The sequence below is a fragment of the Pygoscelis adeliae genome, unplaced genomic scaffold (assembly GCF_000699105.1).
Source record: "Pygoscelis adeliae isolate BGI_AS28 unplaced genomic scaffold, ASM69910v1 Scaffold252, whole genome shotgun sequence".
NCBI lineage: Eukaryota > Metazoa > Chordata > Aves > Sphenisciformes > Spheniscidae > Pygoscelis > Pygoscelis adeliae.
Genome location: NW_008824185.1, coordinates 1,175,475 through 1,193,100, shown reverse-complemented (window position 1 = coordinate 1,193,100; position 17,626 = coordinate 1,175,475). Strand labels below are relative to the sequence as shown.

At 41.8% G+C, this 17,626-nt stretch overlaps 1 protein-coding gene across 4 annotated transcripts in view; it reads left to right on the top strand.

The window, feature by feature from the left end:
* LOC103925716 (aminopeptidase Q) overlaps positions 1 to 17,626 on the top strand; it is a 60,809-nt gene that overhangs the window by 20,315 nt on the left and 22,868 nt on the right. For 3 of the 4 annotated variants that reach the window (XM_009334464.1, XM_009334463.1, XM_009334462.1), the window contains 5 exons: positions 7,111 to 7,253; positions 8,444 to 8,583; positions 10,736 to 10,862; positions 13,091 to 13,245; positions 14,619 to 14,732. In XM_009334464.1, coding sequence (XP_009332739.1) covers positions 7,112 to 7,253; positions 8,444 to 8,583; positions 10,736 to 10,862; positions 13,091 to 13,245; positions 14,619 to 14,732 — 678 coding nt within the window. In that variant the 5' untranslated portion in view covers position 7,111. Of the gene's footprint in view, positions 1 to 7,110; positions 7,254 to 8,443; positions 8,584 to 8,907; positions 9,011 to 10,735; positions 10,863 to 13,090; positions 13,246 to 14,618; positions 14,733 to 17,626 lie in introns of those variants that run through there. The other variant, XM_009334465.1, reaches the window with a different exon arrangement.

Sequence of the window (17,626 nt, the reverse complement as noted above, 5' to 3'; positions counted from 1 at the left end):
TTCAGGTGGTACCAGGCCTGAGAGCACCAGCTAGGTTGCCCTGGCTTTCCTTCAGCAGCTGACTTGATCCGCAACACCGGCTGGTGGTGGGCTGCAAACACCACGCTGAGATGGTTTGCAAAGACCTTCTTGTTTGCAGAGGCTGGCGAGGAGCTGCAGCTCCAGACTTAGTCTGGGAGGGCTTACTGAGGGTCTGTCAGACAGAGGTCTGTCTTTGGCAGGGGAAAGAGCCTATCTCAACTGCTCGAGCAACCTTTTCTGGACAGTTTAAAGTCTCTCTTTCTGTGCCTTTCACTGGCAGCAAGGGGTCAGACAATACCTATGCCCAGTTCCCGGGGGCCACAGTCCCGCACAGAGTCTTCATCCTGGCCCCACGCGTGTCTGTGTAGCTACTGACAGCTCGTCACCACCTCTGCCTGTGTCTGTGGGGAGCATGTCTTTACCTAGAACTCAGGATTTTGGGTGTGTATTTGGGCATGAGTTTAGAGACGTTGACCACATGCAGTTTCAGAAGTATGGCGGAGTAGGATGGGTGGCTGCTTTAGGCAGCTGGACTTTGTGGGCGCTATTGCACATGAAGTTGTTTGGCTGTCATCAAACAACCAATGATTTCCTTAATGACTGCTATTAGGATGCTTTCCTGTTTATTTTCTTTTGAACTGCAAAATCAGTACTGGGGCAGTGTGAGCTTATCAAGCAGTCAATCATCTAAAACAGATTTTCACCCTCAAAATAATGCTTGCTTATTTATTTTTTTATTGGGAATCTTCTCAAGGTGAATTGCAGTATAAACTTCTGGATGTGAAACTTGCTAAAGAAAAGTGAAACTTAAGTTTATGATTTACATAGTTCCAGCAGAAGACAAGTTTCTCAAAATAGGTGTTTAAAGGAGAGGCAGATAAATTACTTATTTTAAAGTTACTTTGTTTTTGATAATTAAAGATGTAGTGAATTGCTGAGGGTCAGTAATCGGTGAGTCAAAAGAAAAACTAGAGTTAAACTTCAAGAGTTCTTGGCTCCTAGCCTATTGATGAGTCCACTAAAATAAACTGTATCTCAGCAGTTCATAGCCGTCTTGTCCAAGCAGGTAATATTCAGTTACTCGCAAGATCCATACATGCAAGTCCCTGTATGGGTAGTAATAATAAGAAACCACAAAATAAAGTTAATAGTTTTTACTGAAATGGAGGAGGACTGTGTGGTTTTTCTGCAACGAGCTGGTTTTTCAACTCCCAGCTCTTGTGTAAATCTTTACTGATACCATTGGCTGCCACATCTGGAAAATTTAACTTATGCAGACTTTTTTTTTTTAAGAAAAAGGAGATAAGTTGGTTAGCCTTAGAGAAAAATGCAGTATGGTAAAAAGTATTTTAGGAAATATATTCTGCTTTTCTTCAGTTGCTATTTCTTCACTCACTGATTGTCATTCCCAGGATTATTTGTGCAACTTTTGAGTTAAGGAAAATCTAGAACACTTTGCTTAATTTACATAATTTTAAAAAATGTAAATAAGTAAGAAAAGAACAAGCACTTAATTACTTAATACTGTATCAGTGTGCTCTCTGATGCTGTATTAATTCCATCAAGTCCTATATAAGAAACACTAAATTAGACTATGACATTTTTTGATTCAGAGTATGTAAAATTCAGAGGATCTGGGAAAAAAGCTATTGTCAGCTGTGCTGCCACAGTAGAAAATAAGAAAAAAATGTTTTTAAATCATTAAGTAAATGTATGTAATTCAATTTCCAATTTTTTAGATGATTTTTTGACAATTGTCTGATGTCATTCTTTGCTCATCACGAAGCACTAATGAAATGTGAGACTGCAGTCTGGTTAAAGAGATGCCAGTGGTGTTCAGACACTGAAATAAATCAACGGAAATCCACTGATTGCAGATATAATGTATTGTTTTGGTTACTTGTTCCTGCCCACATTCCTGATATTCTTGAATGGATTTTGCATATCTTTTCTGCTTTAAAAAGGATTTCTCTGAATCGAGAGTATGCAATAGTATCTTGTTATTTTTTCCTTCACTAAGAATAAAGTCATCACTTTACCAGCCGTTTCCTAATCTGATGGGGTCCAGTTACACTGAAGGGGTTTTGCCTTCATTTTTTTTTTGGAGGAGGTGTGTTTTGAGGGATATAGTCTGTAAGCTCTAGCAAGCTCTTAATGATGGAAAAAGTTGGATTCTGATGGATTATATAGATCAGAAGCAATTTAAAAACATTCAGTGCCCTTCAGCTGTCAGTACAAAGCCCATTATTATGCTGTGAGGAAACCATGATCTTCAGTGGACTGTCCTGTAGCTCTTCTAAAGTGACTTGTACCTGGCTCCGGGAGAGCTTCGGGGTCTGACTCCTGCATAGGCTTCTGACTTCAGCACCTAACTTAAACCACCAGCTGTAACAGACAATGCACCATTTATCTATGGTCATGCAGATTCCTGTATTTCTTGCATGCACTACAAGTTTTAGTGGTTTTTGTAATTTGTGCATGTGGAACCACTAGAGACCTCTCGTTTCAGAACAGTTCAAGCAGAGAAGGGCAAGCTTTCAGTAGACAGCTAGATCCTAAAGAGAAGTGAAGTCCCTGAAATGTTTATTCCGTCTGGGCTTTGGCACCAGCTTTTTTTGTGGTCAGATATCTGTATTGCTCTTGGCAGATTGGCAGAATTAGCTAGTTGACACAAAGTACTGTTCCCTGTCCCCTCTACAAGTCAGAGCCGGAGCACACTGGCAAGGTGGTGTGGGAAAGCTGTTTGCAGAGGCAGCTATTTTGCAAAGTGCTAACCTCACCTCTGTGGAAAACAGAATAAACCAAAGCCCAAACTTCACTGAATTTCCAACACAAAAATTGTTTGTTAGCAGTTTGATCATTGATGACTGCGTATGTTTTTACTGTTGTTGAAAATTTGTACTACCCACCTGATCTGGTCTTACACACAAAAGAAAACTCTGAAAAATGGGAGTGCTCTTTATGGATAGTGCACAGCCCATGTCTGCAGTGCTTGCAGGAGCAGAGGAGGTAAAAAAGGAGAATGCCCCCATTTCACCAGCCCTAAGTATTCGAACGCTTTCCTGTTGAAATGGGGAGGCTGTGTTCTGCATATAGCTGGGAGAGTCCGTGCCAGGATCTGGGTAGGCAGAAAGATACAGAAGCCACCTTTGCCCTTCTTCTCTAGCAGCGCGGGCTCAAACATACACCATGCAGCAGGTTTGTTGTAGCATCGTTCTGCATACAGATCTTGCGCTGCTGTGAATGAGCTCATGTATACTGCTCCAGGGTTAGAGGATCCCTGTGGAGCATACCGTAAAGTGCAGGCGGTACGTCACTGTTCACGTCAGTGTTGCAAAATCCTTTGAGAATTTTGCTTGGTAGCCACTCTGCACATCTCCTGTGCAACTTCTATGAAATACCTGACTGGATAGGGCTGGTATTAACAGGCATTCCAAAATGTAATCGAACACAATATTTGCGCTGATTTTTACCAGTTGCTTCTGCACCAGTTACTAGAATGAGGTCAAAGGGGATTAGAACAGCATTGGTGCAGTTAATTGTGCCTCAGAGCAGGGGATCTGAAGTTCTTCTTAGCTCTGTTTTACGTGAATCTGTGGGTAAGACCATCAAAGGCATGGGACAGAAATCAGAGCAAATAACAGGTTTGGTGTTTTCTTGGGCTGCGTGTTAGTATTGAGCACCGCTCACCTGAAAGAGGGACCGGGTGTTGGGGGCAGCTGCTGCAGAGAGCAGGATTCTGCTCACTGTAAAACTCCCTTACTTTGAGCCACTTCAGGATTTGTTTTACAGTTTAATTCTTACATATTTTTAAAGTGGAAGAAATCAGATATAAAAGATGTTAACACAAAACCCCATTATGCTATCAGTATTACAAATAACATTATTTTAATGAGAAGGCATTTTTAGAAGAATAACCTTTTTTGCATCAACATAAAACGTTTCTTCTACAATGGTGCTGTTTTTTTATCAGGTGAAACAGCATCCACTAGGCATGCATGTGTTATACACGATGAATTCTTAATTTTCCTTTTCTTGTTTTTAGACACTTGTGTAGTATAAATTGCCAAAGATTTAGGCTAAGAGATCCTGTTATCTGTTTATTTCTCATTATTTGAAAGTATTGTGGCTTTGATTTTGTTTCACTAGAGGAAGGAGGCATTATATGATACTTATGAAAAAAGAAAATGAAATCTATGCACTAAACTGTAGGCTTAAGAGAGGAATTTATTTGTCTGCTTAGGCAATGTTAGGCTTTTTTTAAAATTAATTTCCTTTTGGGTCATTTGTTTTGTGATAATATTCCAGTGTGGAAAAAAGTTTGCTGGTGATTCAGTTCATGCTAATGCTTTCACCTTTTAAAAAAATAAAAAACCAAGACAAAAGCCCCAACAATGACTCATTCTGACAAATTATATGAGGTAATGTGTGTTTGAAACGCCAGTTGTTTGTGTAACATGCATGAAACATTCCCATTTTTCTTTTTTATTTGGAGACCTGCTGAAAAATAACATTTAATCCATCCTCATATTTCTTTTCTATCACGGTGCTTTTGCCCAATATATGCTATTCCGTATTCTTGAACACGAATTTCTTGTGGGCAAATTTGCTAAGCGTCTGCATCAGTTTCTACTGGTGCAGAGCCTCCTGAGGCAGTAATTGCACTGGTGCGGGGGAATTTGGGGTTGCTCAGTGTTTCCTAGAACCAACCTGTGACTGATTGCACAACTGAATGCACAAAAGCATACTTTGCCGCATGGGAAGAAGGAGATTAGAGTATTTTTGGTGATTGATTCCCTCGATGAAGTGGCCTGTCACTTTTGCTGCTTCCGTGCAACCCTGGCAGAGGGTTAAGTCACTTTCTGTCATGGGACAGGATAAAGGAGGGGAGGAGGCAATACTTCTGTCTCAGGTGGAGCTTCAGGGCAACGAAGCTGGTGAGGGGTCTGGAGCACAAGTCTTATGAGGAGCGGCTGAGGGAGCTGGGGTTGTTTAGCCTGGAGAAAAGGAGGCTGAGGGGAGACCTCATTGCTCTCTACAACTACCTGAAAGGAGGCTGTAGTGAGGTGGGTGTTGGTCTCTTCTCCCAAGTAACTGGCGATAGGACGAGAGGAAATGGCCTCAAGTTGCGCCAGGGGAGATTTAGATTGGATGTGAGGAAAAATGTCTTTGCTGAAAGAGTGGTTAAAGATTGGAACAGGCTGCCCCGGGAAGTGGTTGAGTCCCCCTCCCTGGAGGTATTTAAAAGACGTGTAGAAGTGGTGCTTAGGGACATGGTTTAGTGGGCGTGGTGGTGTTGGGTCGACGGTTGGACTCGATGATCTTAGAGGCCTTTTCCAACCTTAATGATTCTATGATTCAGCTGCATTCAGCAAGGCAGCTGGTGGCTGGCACAGCACACACTTGACTCTGCAGTGAATCAGGTCCATAAAGAAAATCTTCCTGCACTGACAGGCAAGGAGTCAAATAAGTTGTGCTGCTCTCTCTCGAGCCAATCCTCACTTCAAAATAGATGTTGTGGTGCCAATAGTCACCATGCATCAATGTATGTTCAGCATGGGTTCTTTTAAATGTCATAAGTTGTGTTATGGTACAGCATCAAACATGTCTGTTAAATGCAAAATGTACCATGTTTTGAGAGTACAGTGCTTTTACGCAGTTGTCCTGTTGATACTAACTCCGTTGCCCAGCATCAGCAATGAGGATGACATAGTGTAGATGAGCTGCTGATGCTTTCAGGACTGGGTTGATTAGATCAGCTTTGAGCAGGGTTAGGTAGCAGTGATTTAAACCTCTTTCAAAAGACAAGGACTCCTGGAAGGCTGGCCTTGGGAACTGAGTGGAAAGTATTGCTGAGTTTTGTCAATGGAAGCAGGAAGCTAATGACTCTGTTCCTTGGGTTGAACTGCACACAGTGCGGTACGTCTTCTGCAAAGTGATGAGAATATCAATGGAAAGCTAAACCATTCATTACAGGTACCAGGAAAAGGGAATCTTAAAACATGCAGCCTTAGGTTTTGGACATGGTTCAGTGCTACAGATGATGATCAGGCGCAGTCATGCTGTACTTGTACGGTAGATCTGACTCGTTACATAGTGTTACTTAATGTATGGATACTGCCCTGATGGCCCCTGGCTCGTTTGGGATGTGTCTGTGCTAAGCGTAAGGCTTTGTGCACCTGGTGTGAGTACACTGCTAGGGAACACCCCAACTACAGCTGAAAGATATTAGCCCTGTGACAGTATCAAGGTCACTGACAAAAGAGATCATGCCATTTTTGTACACCCAGCTGCTGGCAACTATTTGGCCGACAGGTATGGAGCTTTGAGAACCATTGCATGCACATTTTTATTAATTCCTGGTCAAGATGCCCTAACATGAACAGCCCAGGTGTACAGCTCTTCTTGAAACTTTGGCCACGGGACACGGTGGTTTATTTTTTGATTCCAGCCAGTGTGTCACAGAGATCTGCCCCAAGTGAGGCAAGGCTCCATAGTGTAAGGTAGAAAAGTATCCTCCTGAAGGGCTTGCCAGCACACTGGGATGGCACTGGTGCTGCTGTCACTGGAGTTCTTCTCTATGTGGTTTGACAGAAGGGTGCAAGTGCATGTATGTGCGGTCACCTAACGGTTATTACAACTTTTTATTAAAATGTACCATGAAAATAAGAGTGCATGCGTTAGAGAGAGAAACAGGTGTACAGGGAGAGTCTAATTACGAAATTAAAGTTGGGCATTGTATCACTTTTGAGCACTGCCCTGCTGTGTGCAAAGCTTTAATCAACTCTGTCTTAATAAACAAACTAGAAAAGCTCAAATATTTAAAACATGATATCTGGAAAAGGCCTGTGAGAAAAAAAAATGACCTAATTAAAAAAGACTGCGTTTCTCTAGAAGCATCCAAACTGAACAGTCTGTTGGGCACGAGAATTTAATCATGGCTTTAAATAATAACCAAACCTTTTCCAAGTCTGCATATCTATGTGATTAATTCCTTGATTTTTCTGATTTGGTGTTTTTATGCACTATATATTGATTCTGATCAGCTGTAGCATGCTGGATTAATCTTAACTTTTATTTTTAATACAGTATGCTGATTGCCTCCCAACTGGAACCAACGTATGCCAGGACAGTTTATCCATGTTTTGATGAACCTGCCATGAAGGCCACATTTAATATCAGAATTGTCCATGACCCGAGCTATGTGGCTCTTTCCAACATGCCTGCTATCGGTAGGTAAACAAGTAGACTTATGTGGTTTTTTCCCCCTAAATTACTTTTAAAAAGGGTGTAATTTATCTGCAACAGCATTCTGTTGTCCGTGCACTAATGCCTTGAAAATGCACAGAAAATCTGTGCCTATGAACTTAAAATTTTGGAGACAGTTATTCATAATTAATGCCTCTGATGGCAATAATTCCGTCATTTTGTCATTTGCGATGTCTTCTCCTATGGTTGCTGGAGGCTGCACAGGTTTGATTCCTGGCATTTACTGCGTAGTCAGTGTGTCTGTCATACTGCGTGACATCTGCTTAAAACCAAATGGCAGCTCCAGTATGCAAAGCTTGTAATTATGTTATTAAGGGATTCCTTTTATTCAAGGTAAATTTTAAGATGTATTTACAACATACAAAAAATTGTTTTACCAGGCAGGTAAAACACAGGAGACCCTATAGCCTCCAGTGTATGTGCAGAATAAGAACGAGAGGACTATAATGCTCTGAAGATGCTCCTCCTGTCCCGTGCTGGGACCTCATGTGGGATGCATGTGGGGTACAAGATTCCAAACAAATGCTGTAAATTAGTATTCCTACAGAAATCCGTTGGATCTCTTGCCTCCTTCCTAATGTCTTTTTTCTGCAGTTCAGTGCCATGAATCTTTATTTTTCACCTGAATAATTTTCAGCCATAAAAAGGAAGGTTTATTGCATGGAAGCTAAGTAACTTAGGAAGTATAATAGGTGGGATCTTGTGAGAGTCACTTGAAGCATTTTTTTTCCCCTGAGAATCTTGTCCATGTCACCCTTACTTAGAAGGAAGGTATCTGATTAAGTATTTCGTAATTCTTGGGCACACATGACCTATATTTGAATCATAACAGATCGTACATTTTAGAGATATGCAGCATGGGATAAATTGTCCACAGTTGGCCCACATCCTAAATCTGACGCAGTTTGATATCCTTCCAAGACTTCAGTTAAGAAGCTCAAGAGTGGATTTTTGGTGTTTGCATGAAAGGTCACAACTCTGATATGTGGCAGTAGCAAGGAGTCAGGCTGCTTGCCTTCTACCAGAAACATGTGAAGTTAGTGCAGAAATACAGCATATTGAAAAGAGGTGTAAAAAACATGCAGAAAACTCAAAATTCCTTGTTTGTTATGGAAGAGCAATGGTTTGAACATTTCTTTGATATTTTTTCTAGATGTGTCTGAAATTAAGGATGAAGATGGAAGCCTGTGGACAGTTACGACATTTAACACTTCGCTGAAAATGTCAACTTACTTGACTGCTTTTGTGATTTGTGATTTTGATTATGTCACCAGAACTGAGCGGGGAAACGAGGTAAATACAAGGCTGCATTACATTATAGCAGTTTACAACAGAATTTGGCTCTGTGGTGCATCATGTGCTTTAGAAGATATCACAGACATTAAATGTGCTTTCCATTCCAAAACTATTTGCTTATGTGGCAAAACTGCTAACATTTATCCTGCAGATATTTCCTAAAGGAAAGAAAGCTTTCCTTTAGGACAATTAGTTTGTTGTCCTGTGCTGACCATTCCATACAATTCCACAAGTAGGTATGGTCTCTGTATGTTAAAACTTTAGAGGCAGCCACTCTGTAGAAAGTACTGGTCATAATTCAGGATCTTCTTATCTTCTTAGCTCTCTTAGTTGGAAAAAATACCCATTTCCACTGCTGTGACAAACCACTGAAGTTCAGTGCCTTGTTCTTCAAGGCCCTTTGAGGACCAGTGTCATGACATCAGTAGGTGCAATACTGTGCTCCAAGCATTTTGTATACTAGTATTTTAACCTTTTATTCTGCAGTGGGCACATTTTTTTAGCCTCCAAAAGCGACTGTTTTGTGTTTGAAGCTTCTTCATCAGTGAGTATTCAGTTTTGCTCTTACACTACAATGGGCAAAGCTTCTTGAGGGAAGCTGTAAAAAATACACTCTGTTGGCACCAGTCGTTTCGCTTCCCTTCTTTTGTTGAAAGTCAACGGGGAAAAGGTGTAACAAGTTGTTCCAAAATAAATAGTAAGCTCAAGCGTAAAGCCTTATACTTGCTACCCTTAATAAATGAGAGCACCATGTTAGCTTCTTGGTTAGTTTGCTGTCATCCTACTGGGAAAAGGTGGGACAAGGTGGGAGGACAGTGCAGAGATGACCTATGAAGCACAGTATTAGCTCCTTTCTAAAGTGAAAATTGGACTTGGTATGTCATACCTGCATGTATACCCTGCATAAAATCTGTTGGATGCTTACAGCTGTATCTGTGGTGCCTTTTTCTTGGGCTGACGTGTACTGACAGAAGTCAGCAAAGCAACGCAGTCGAACTAGCGTTTTTCAGAGGGAAGAGGCACCACCACCCATCCTCTGTGAGACAGAGGGGCGAGAGTATTTCACCCCTTGGTTTCAGACAGAGATACTCAATTTATGGCTCCACAGTATTTGTGTGAGCATGTTTGTTGTGTCTGTTTTGTCATTTCTGGTAAGTAATTTACAACCCGAAACACCAGTTTTATAACTCAAAGCTCATACTAGGATTGGGATTTTAGGTCTGCCCATTATGTTTAGGTTTTGCAAAATGAAGGGATCTGATCTTTGAATCTCCTCTGAAGCCTCGGCTGAAAAGAGGGGCTCAGAGGCTGAGGATGCTCTGTTGACTGAATATGCTTTATTTTTTCCTTTTTAAATTAAATCCTCATGCTTCCCCAACTGTGCTATGAGGGTTTGGCTGTGCAGCTCCTTGTGAGATGCAAGAAATGTGGGGGGTTTGAGCTGCTAGGCACCTGGGGGGGTCTCGTATCCAGAGATACATGATGGAGACATAAACCTTTCCTCAGTCTACTCCATCACCTCCGGCAAGCAGCTGCCCCCTTCAGTACCATGACAAAGCAAATGGGCGTGGGAGGGAAAAGCTTTGCTTGCTGCTGCCGTCTCTGTTACTCAGAGGTACAGATGTCATCTGCTCAGATGTCATCTGCTCTCTTTAGCAGCAGTGGGAGGCCAGTGGTCTGTTTCAGCCTGTGTGAAAGTTCAAGAGGAGAGATGTGTATGTTTGGACAGCAAATGCTCTCTGAACATCCATTTTTCTCTCTTCAGGGAATTTTTTTGAAGGAAAGTTTGTCACCCAGGCTCACTGGCTGGAATACATTGGCTTAAGATGTGTGGGTCTAAATAGTTTTACAGCATTTCCTCTTTAATAAAAGAAAAATCAGGAGTCTGTTCGTTCCAGCAATGTATAGTTGGATTCAAGTCTTGGCCCTTTTGAAGTGCTGGAACTCTTCTAGGTTTTAGCAGGATTAGGCTCTGTGCCACATTTTGTTAGGTCCAGCAAGACTTGGGTTGGGACTTTTTTCATTAAAAGCTTCATTGCATCATCTGGTGTGGACAGACAGCATTTTCAAACAACGATTCATGGAAGAGAAGCAAAGAAATTGGAAATACGAGGGTTGTCTGAAATAACGCTTCCTTGTTTTACTGCAGATACGTATTTGGGCTCGGAAAGAGGCAGTTAAAAATGGGTATGTTGACTATGCTTTGAGTATCACAGGCCAAATATTTTCATTTCTGGAAGACTTACTTAACGTCAGCTACCCTCTGCCAAAGACAGGTGAGATGATTACTTATTTTCTTAAATGGACCAGAAATGGCTGCTGATGGTGTAACATTCACAGAAGCAACGGGTTCTTTTGCAGTATTGTCTTTTTACAGCTTACCACATTCAAGGAATAAAACCCCTAAGCTTTAACTCACTGAATTCTCCTTTCTGCCTCATGGCTCTTACTAACCCATAACTCAGCACTCTTACCTTCACAAAACACTCATTCTCTTAAAGCGTCATTTCCTAATGAGGGGCAGATGGGGCTACAAAGTGGATCGAAAAGGAGTGGTTCAGTCACGTGGCTATTTCTGGGATGCATAGACCTGATATAGGCCAGTCCCGACATCCTCCTAGTAAAGCCACGCTTGCTATAACCCACGTCTCCCCAGAGCATTCCTTGCTTTCTTCAATATGTCCCTGTCTTACCTGTGAGTTGGCTATATGTTCCTGCACGTTCCTCCCCAGAAAAAGATTCCTGCAGGAAAACATTGCTTCTGCTTAAAATGGACATCAGGTAAGTTACTTAAGTCAAGCTTCAGTCAAGAAAGAAGGGTGCCATCATGTGGTTCACTGCACAGTTTGTCCACTACTTGTACTTGGATTCCCAAGGGCTTCAGCATTAATATTACAGGGGAAACATGGCTCTTTTATACAAATTGGTAGAATATCGAGGGCACAGAAGGCAGTTCTTACTTAAAATGAGTTTTGATCTGCCCATGATCTTAGCAGATTGCAGGATTGTGGAGGAAGAATTTCCCTCCTTTCTTGACTAGATAATTTTTTGATTTGTCAAATCTGTATTTCAGCACTTGAAAGAAATAATTTTTCATCTGTGTAAATGTGTTATCTCCCAGTGTATTTAGAGTAACACTAACACTTCGTATGGAGAATGTAATATATGCAATTGTCACTTTTGAAAATTTGTTACCTTAGTAATCATACAAGGTAGTCAAGGGCTGTAGACAATTCTGTTTCATGTTTGTGTTCTTCTGTTTAGCAGCAATGTCAATACATTAATTCATTAGTATAAAAATATTACAAAATTGGAGTAGAAGAACAGTATCGCAGGCTTCCTCTTAGGTAAGATTTCAGTTTCACAGAATGCTGTAATACCATTATAATCCCCGCTGTAATACCATTATGGTCCCCACTGTAATGTCATGCAATACCAACTGCATTTCACTTTCTTTGATGTTTTGCTTAAAAATCGATAGGATTAGATCTACCAAGAACAGCTCCTTGTAAATGCTAGAAATTTCTATTGTGAGCTCAAAATGCGAAATTAAGAATAAACACATTTAAAATTATAGGTATTTAAAGGTTTGTCTTCACCTGATTTTAATGCATTTATAAGTGAGCTCTCTTGCCTCAGGCTGGCTAGATGAGGGCTGCCTCACCAAAAGTGAAACGCCTTTGCTGTAAGCCTGAGGCGATAAGCCCTGCTGAGATGCAGTCTAGCTTTGCTGGGGTTCAGCACCACGCTTAGGTTAACTGCGTTGCTTTCGGACTGGAGCTGGCTCATGGTCAGCTGGTTTGGAGTACAAGCATGTGTCTGCTTCCAAAATGTTCTGTATACCTTTTGCAAATTTTGCTCTTTGCTGCTCAGTTTAAACAGTATATCTTTCTTTGAGATCTCTGATGTTCATCCATGCCCATCTCTGTTTCGTCCAATTCTCACATCTGAACTGGAAGACTGCTCCCTATGCATAAGGCGGAAGGGGAGTGCAGGGGTAACAGCCCTGCTGTGGAAACAAAGAGATGATGTTTCTAAGGCTCCTTTCAGACAGGAGTGGAAAGGATACCTCTACTCACAAAGCTGAAAGAGCAAGGTTTTGTTTTTTTTTTATCAATTGTTAGGCTGAAGAAAGAGGTGAGTGTGATCCTTCCTAAAAACTCATACCGAGAAAGATTTCTGAGAGCCAGAAGTGAACATATTCTCTCCTAGCATTGGTAGAATACAGCCTTCATTTTTGTGCAAAACAATTGTATGTACAAGATACAGTACAGATCTGGGCTTTGTGGGAATTTATTACGTGGCTCCCTGAAAGAGTGGTAATCATAGGGGAAAAGTATGACAGGAAGAAATTTCACAGACTATTTGCAAGAGTGCAAAGAACCACTAAAATGTAGTATCCTTTAATTACACTGAACCAGTGTGAGCATTAAAATCATGTGAGCATTTTACTTCTGAAAATTTTAAAGACACCCTTTTTTTCTCTCTGTTTGAATCAATTTAGATCTGGTTGCACTGCCTGATTTTGGAGCAGGTGCTATGGAAAACTGGGGGCTAATGACTTTCCAAGAATCGTCATTGATGTACCTCCCAAGTGATAAATTCACAAGCAGAAGGGCAATGATTGCCGTAATTGTGTCACATGAGCTAGGACACCAGGCATGTGGTAAAAAATTCTGTACATTTATTTGTCTATGAGGTTGTTTCCTTCCAGTTGCTGATGGTGCAGTCGCTGATTAGCAGAAGAAAATAGTGACTTGACAGTAGGGGGTGTGAGCACTAGAGGACTGAAAGACTATTTGACCGTATGTTCAACTGATAAACCAACATTAAAAGCAGATTCCGTCATACTACAGACTGCATACAGACTGCACCGGACTCATTGATACAAAACTGTTAATGGGCTACTTATTTTTTTTCTTAGACAGTACCTGAATGCCGTACTAGAAAATACTGTAGGGATGTAGGGATGACACAGTTCTTTCTCTATATATAGTGTACTTAGTACTTCAGTGGGAGAATTAGTGGACTTCATAAATAGTATTTTGTAGTGGGAGTGCATGTACATATTGCAAAAGGTACTTGTTTTTCTGTAAGAAATAGCCTATGGTGTGATAGAACAAAATTAACATGAACACATTTTACACTGTAGCTGGACTTTTGTCCAGTTTTCACAGAGATTTTCAAAATTTTTCTTATTTGGTTTGGAATGATAATGCAGTTTCACTTTTATATTGACTGTGTTTAATTTACTGTTGTTTGCCAGAGCAACAAGTGTTTGCACTTAGTCAACAAAATTAGCAAAAGAGTTTAACTTGGCTAGTGCTGTTGTATGCCCTTCTGACAAGGTCTGTAACTTTTCAGACTTTCAGATGAGCAGAATGTTTTTATTGCAGGCCAATAAAACAAATGTTGGTACTTTATTAAACTTTATTTTAAAACAAAGTTGTAGTTCAAGTTTTTAGGAATTAACAAATAAAATAGAAATCCGCAAGTCATCAGTTTTTTGTTAAATGTGAACTGCCAAATATGAGTACCTAGCAGCTATTGTGGAAGTTTTATTGCTTGCCAGGATAGGGATTTGCTGATTTTGGAAATGGTTATTTCTCCGGTTCTGTTTATCATCCCCCTGACAATTTCCTTTTGTTAGGAACATGGAAAAATGATTTTGTAATTGTTTGATAAATATCCTACTTCTAATCATAGCCTGATCTTTTAGGTTTCTGAATTTTATTGGGAAGTATTTAAAATTGAATGGAGTAAAAAAATGACATAAAGCACTGACATCCATACTCATGGTATGAAATTGTAGGTGAAACAAAAAATAACTGCCCTGAACCTCTGACTTTTTCCAAGATGCATCTTCTTCTACTGAATTTTCACTATCTGAAGTAATATCCAGCATTTTATTCAATTGACATGTACACATTAAATAAAGTTACTTCAGCATAGGTATGAATGCAGGTTTGAACCTGCGAAAATGAAAACAGCGGTCCAAAGAGATGTTGAGATATTTTTTCTTTCTATTTAAGTGGTTTGGAAATCTGGTTACAATGAACTGGTGGAATGATCTGTGGCTTAATGAGGGACTGGCATCTTACTTCGAGTACCTGGGAGCTACCTTTGTTGAACCCAAGCTTTCACTGGTAAGTACTAACGCTTACTGAAGTAAGTAACCTAAAGTAGCAAAGTTCCAGCATGTAAGAAGACAAGGAAGGTGCAGGAGATGGGATTTAATTAAGCCATGGCATTAGTAACTTAACTCCCCTGGGAAAGACCAGCAGGTCTTGATTCTTCCCTGGAGGGTTTCCGTCTGCTGGGGGCTGTCATCAAACCCAGCTCTTCTACATCTGGCACAGAGGACGGCTGGACAGCTGTGATTCTGCAGTGACAAGGTGTGGGGATAGGGAGCTGGACGACAACCACCGAGCCTTGTGCCCTTGAGGCATGAGAAGGCACGTGGGCAGAGGACAAAGGAAGAAGCAATGAGCTGCTGAGGAGGAGTAAACGGGATGGAGGCCGGGAAGGCATGTCGGTGATCGGGAGAACCGGCCAACCCGCTAGAGCATAGACACGCGTGAACACAAGGCTGTAACCGATCAGTGAGCTGCTGATAGCGCGTGAACCACTTGAGTTTTGTATAAAAGGAGGAGTTACACCGTAATAAAGGGTCTTTGGTTGCATGCCTGCCAGGGTCCGTGCCCTCAATCCCCACAACAAGGATTTGGGGTTTTGCCCTCGATCTGTCATTTAACAAACCCAGCTTTCTCTCCTGGGTTCTGTAGCTGATGGTTTGCCTCCCTGCCTGTCCAAGCTCTTTTCCAAGCACCCCATACCCAGGTACCTTTACTGAGCAGTGAGTAAGTTGGGCCATTTTGAGTCTGTTTACCTGGCTGGGTCCATGGATGTCTGGCTGTGGATAAGGCAAATATAATGCACATAACTAATCCAACGGCAGGGTAAAACTCCTTCCCGTTCCACACAAATGGGAATAAGTGTAAATCCCACAGCGTATTAGAAAACTCCATCCATCATTAAACTCTGAGACAGGAGGATAGGTGCTGCTAATTGTAGCCATCAGATGAGATGCACTCGCCTGTGCAATCATAAATGTCTGTGCACAGTGCTCTCAGCTTCTGAAGAAAGGAGAAGCCTTTAGTCTGGGCAGGCCCGAGACTGCAGTCAATCTGGTCTGCTTTTTATTCGGCTCAGATGAAATACCACTCGTCACTTTCCTTCTCTAATTCACCAAAGTACTTAATTACATGCTTAATTGGAAACTAATACAGGCATGTCAAACAAATTATGTCAGAAGGATTTTTAGGTCATGGGATATGCTAACGCCTTGCTTTGAACCTCAACAACAGCTCACTTTATTCTCTGTAAAGCAGTATTTTAATATCATTGAAAAGTATAAAGGCCACCAAATTTTAAACTGGAAAAAAGTCTTTGTCTGCTCTTTAATCTTTTAATTTAGAAGCTTGACTTTCTAGAAATCAACAATTGCCATTTTATTTATGTCCACAAAGTGAATTTTAATACTGGGCAGTAATTCCATTTGATAAATTACAGTTACATGATTTGCCTTGGAAATCCAGAGTAAATTACACAGGTGCAAGAATACAGTGCAGTTTTATGGGCTGTACACATTCACAGAACCACAGACTGGCTGAGGCTGGAAGTGACCACTGGAGATCATTTGGTCCAACCACCCTGCTCAAGCACGGCCACCTAATTCAGTTGCCCACGACTGTGTCCAGATGGCTTTTGAACATCTCCAAGGATGGAGACTCCGCAAGCTCTGTGGGCAACCTATGCCAGTGTTTGGTCACCCTCACAGTGACAAAATGTTTCCTGATGTTCAGAGGGAGCCTCCTGTGTTTCAGTGTGTGCCCATTGCCACCACTGAAAAGAGCCTGGCTCTGTCCTCTTTGCACCCTCCCTTCAGATATTTATATACATTGGTGAGATCCCACCCCTGAGCCTGCTCTCCTCCAGGCTGAACAGTCCCAGCTCTCTCAGCCTTTCCTCATGTGTGAGATGCTCCAGTCCCTTAATCATGTTCGTGGCCCTTCACTGGCCTATCTCCAGTAGCTCTATATCTTTCCTCTACTGGGGAGCCCAGCACTGGACCGCACACCCCAGGTGTGGCCTCACTAGTGCTGAGTAGAGGGGAAGAATCACCTCCCTCAGCCTGCTGGTAATACTCCTCCTAACGCAGCCCTAGATACCATTAGCCTTCTTTGCTGCAAGGACCCGTAGCTAGCTTATGTTCAACTTGGTGTCCTTCGTGTCCCCAGGTCCTTTTTCACAAAGCTACTTTCCAGCTGGGTGGCCCCCAGCATGTACTGGTCCCTGGGGTTGTTCCTTCCCGGCTGCAGGACTTTGCACTTCCCCTTGTTGAACTTCATGAGGTTCTTGTCAGTTCACTTCTCCAGCCTGTCCAAGACCCTCTGGATGGCAGCACAACCCTCTGGTGTATCAGGCACTCCTTCCAATTTTGTGTCATCTGCAAACCTGCTGAGGGTACGCTCTGTCCCATCATCCAGATCATTAATGAAGATGTTGAACAGGACTGGACCCAGTATTTGCTCCTGGGGTACACTGCTAGTTCCTGGCCTCTGACTAGACTTTGTGCCACTGATCACCACCCAATTACAAATTGAACCCTGAAAATTAAATTTACTGGCTGTTTACAAAGAGAAAAATCGGTCAACAAATTTCATCCCACTAATTGGAAGCCTGTGTTCTTCTCCTTGAGAAGTAGAAGTGCTCAAAGAGGATGAGGAAAAGGCTGAGGTACTTAATGCTTTCTTTGCCTCAGTCTTTAATAGTCAGGCCAGTTATCCTCAGGGTATTCAGCCCCCTGAGCTGGAAGACAGGGATGGCGAGCAGGGTAAACCCCCCATAATCCAAGAGGAAGCAGTTAATGACCTGCTATGCCACCTGGACGCTCACAAGTCTATGGGGCCGGATGGGATCCGCCCGAGAGTGCTGAGAGAGCTGACGGAGGAGCTAGCCAAGCTGCTCTCCCTCATTT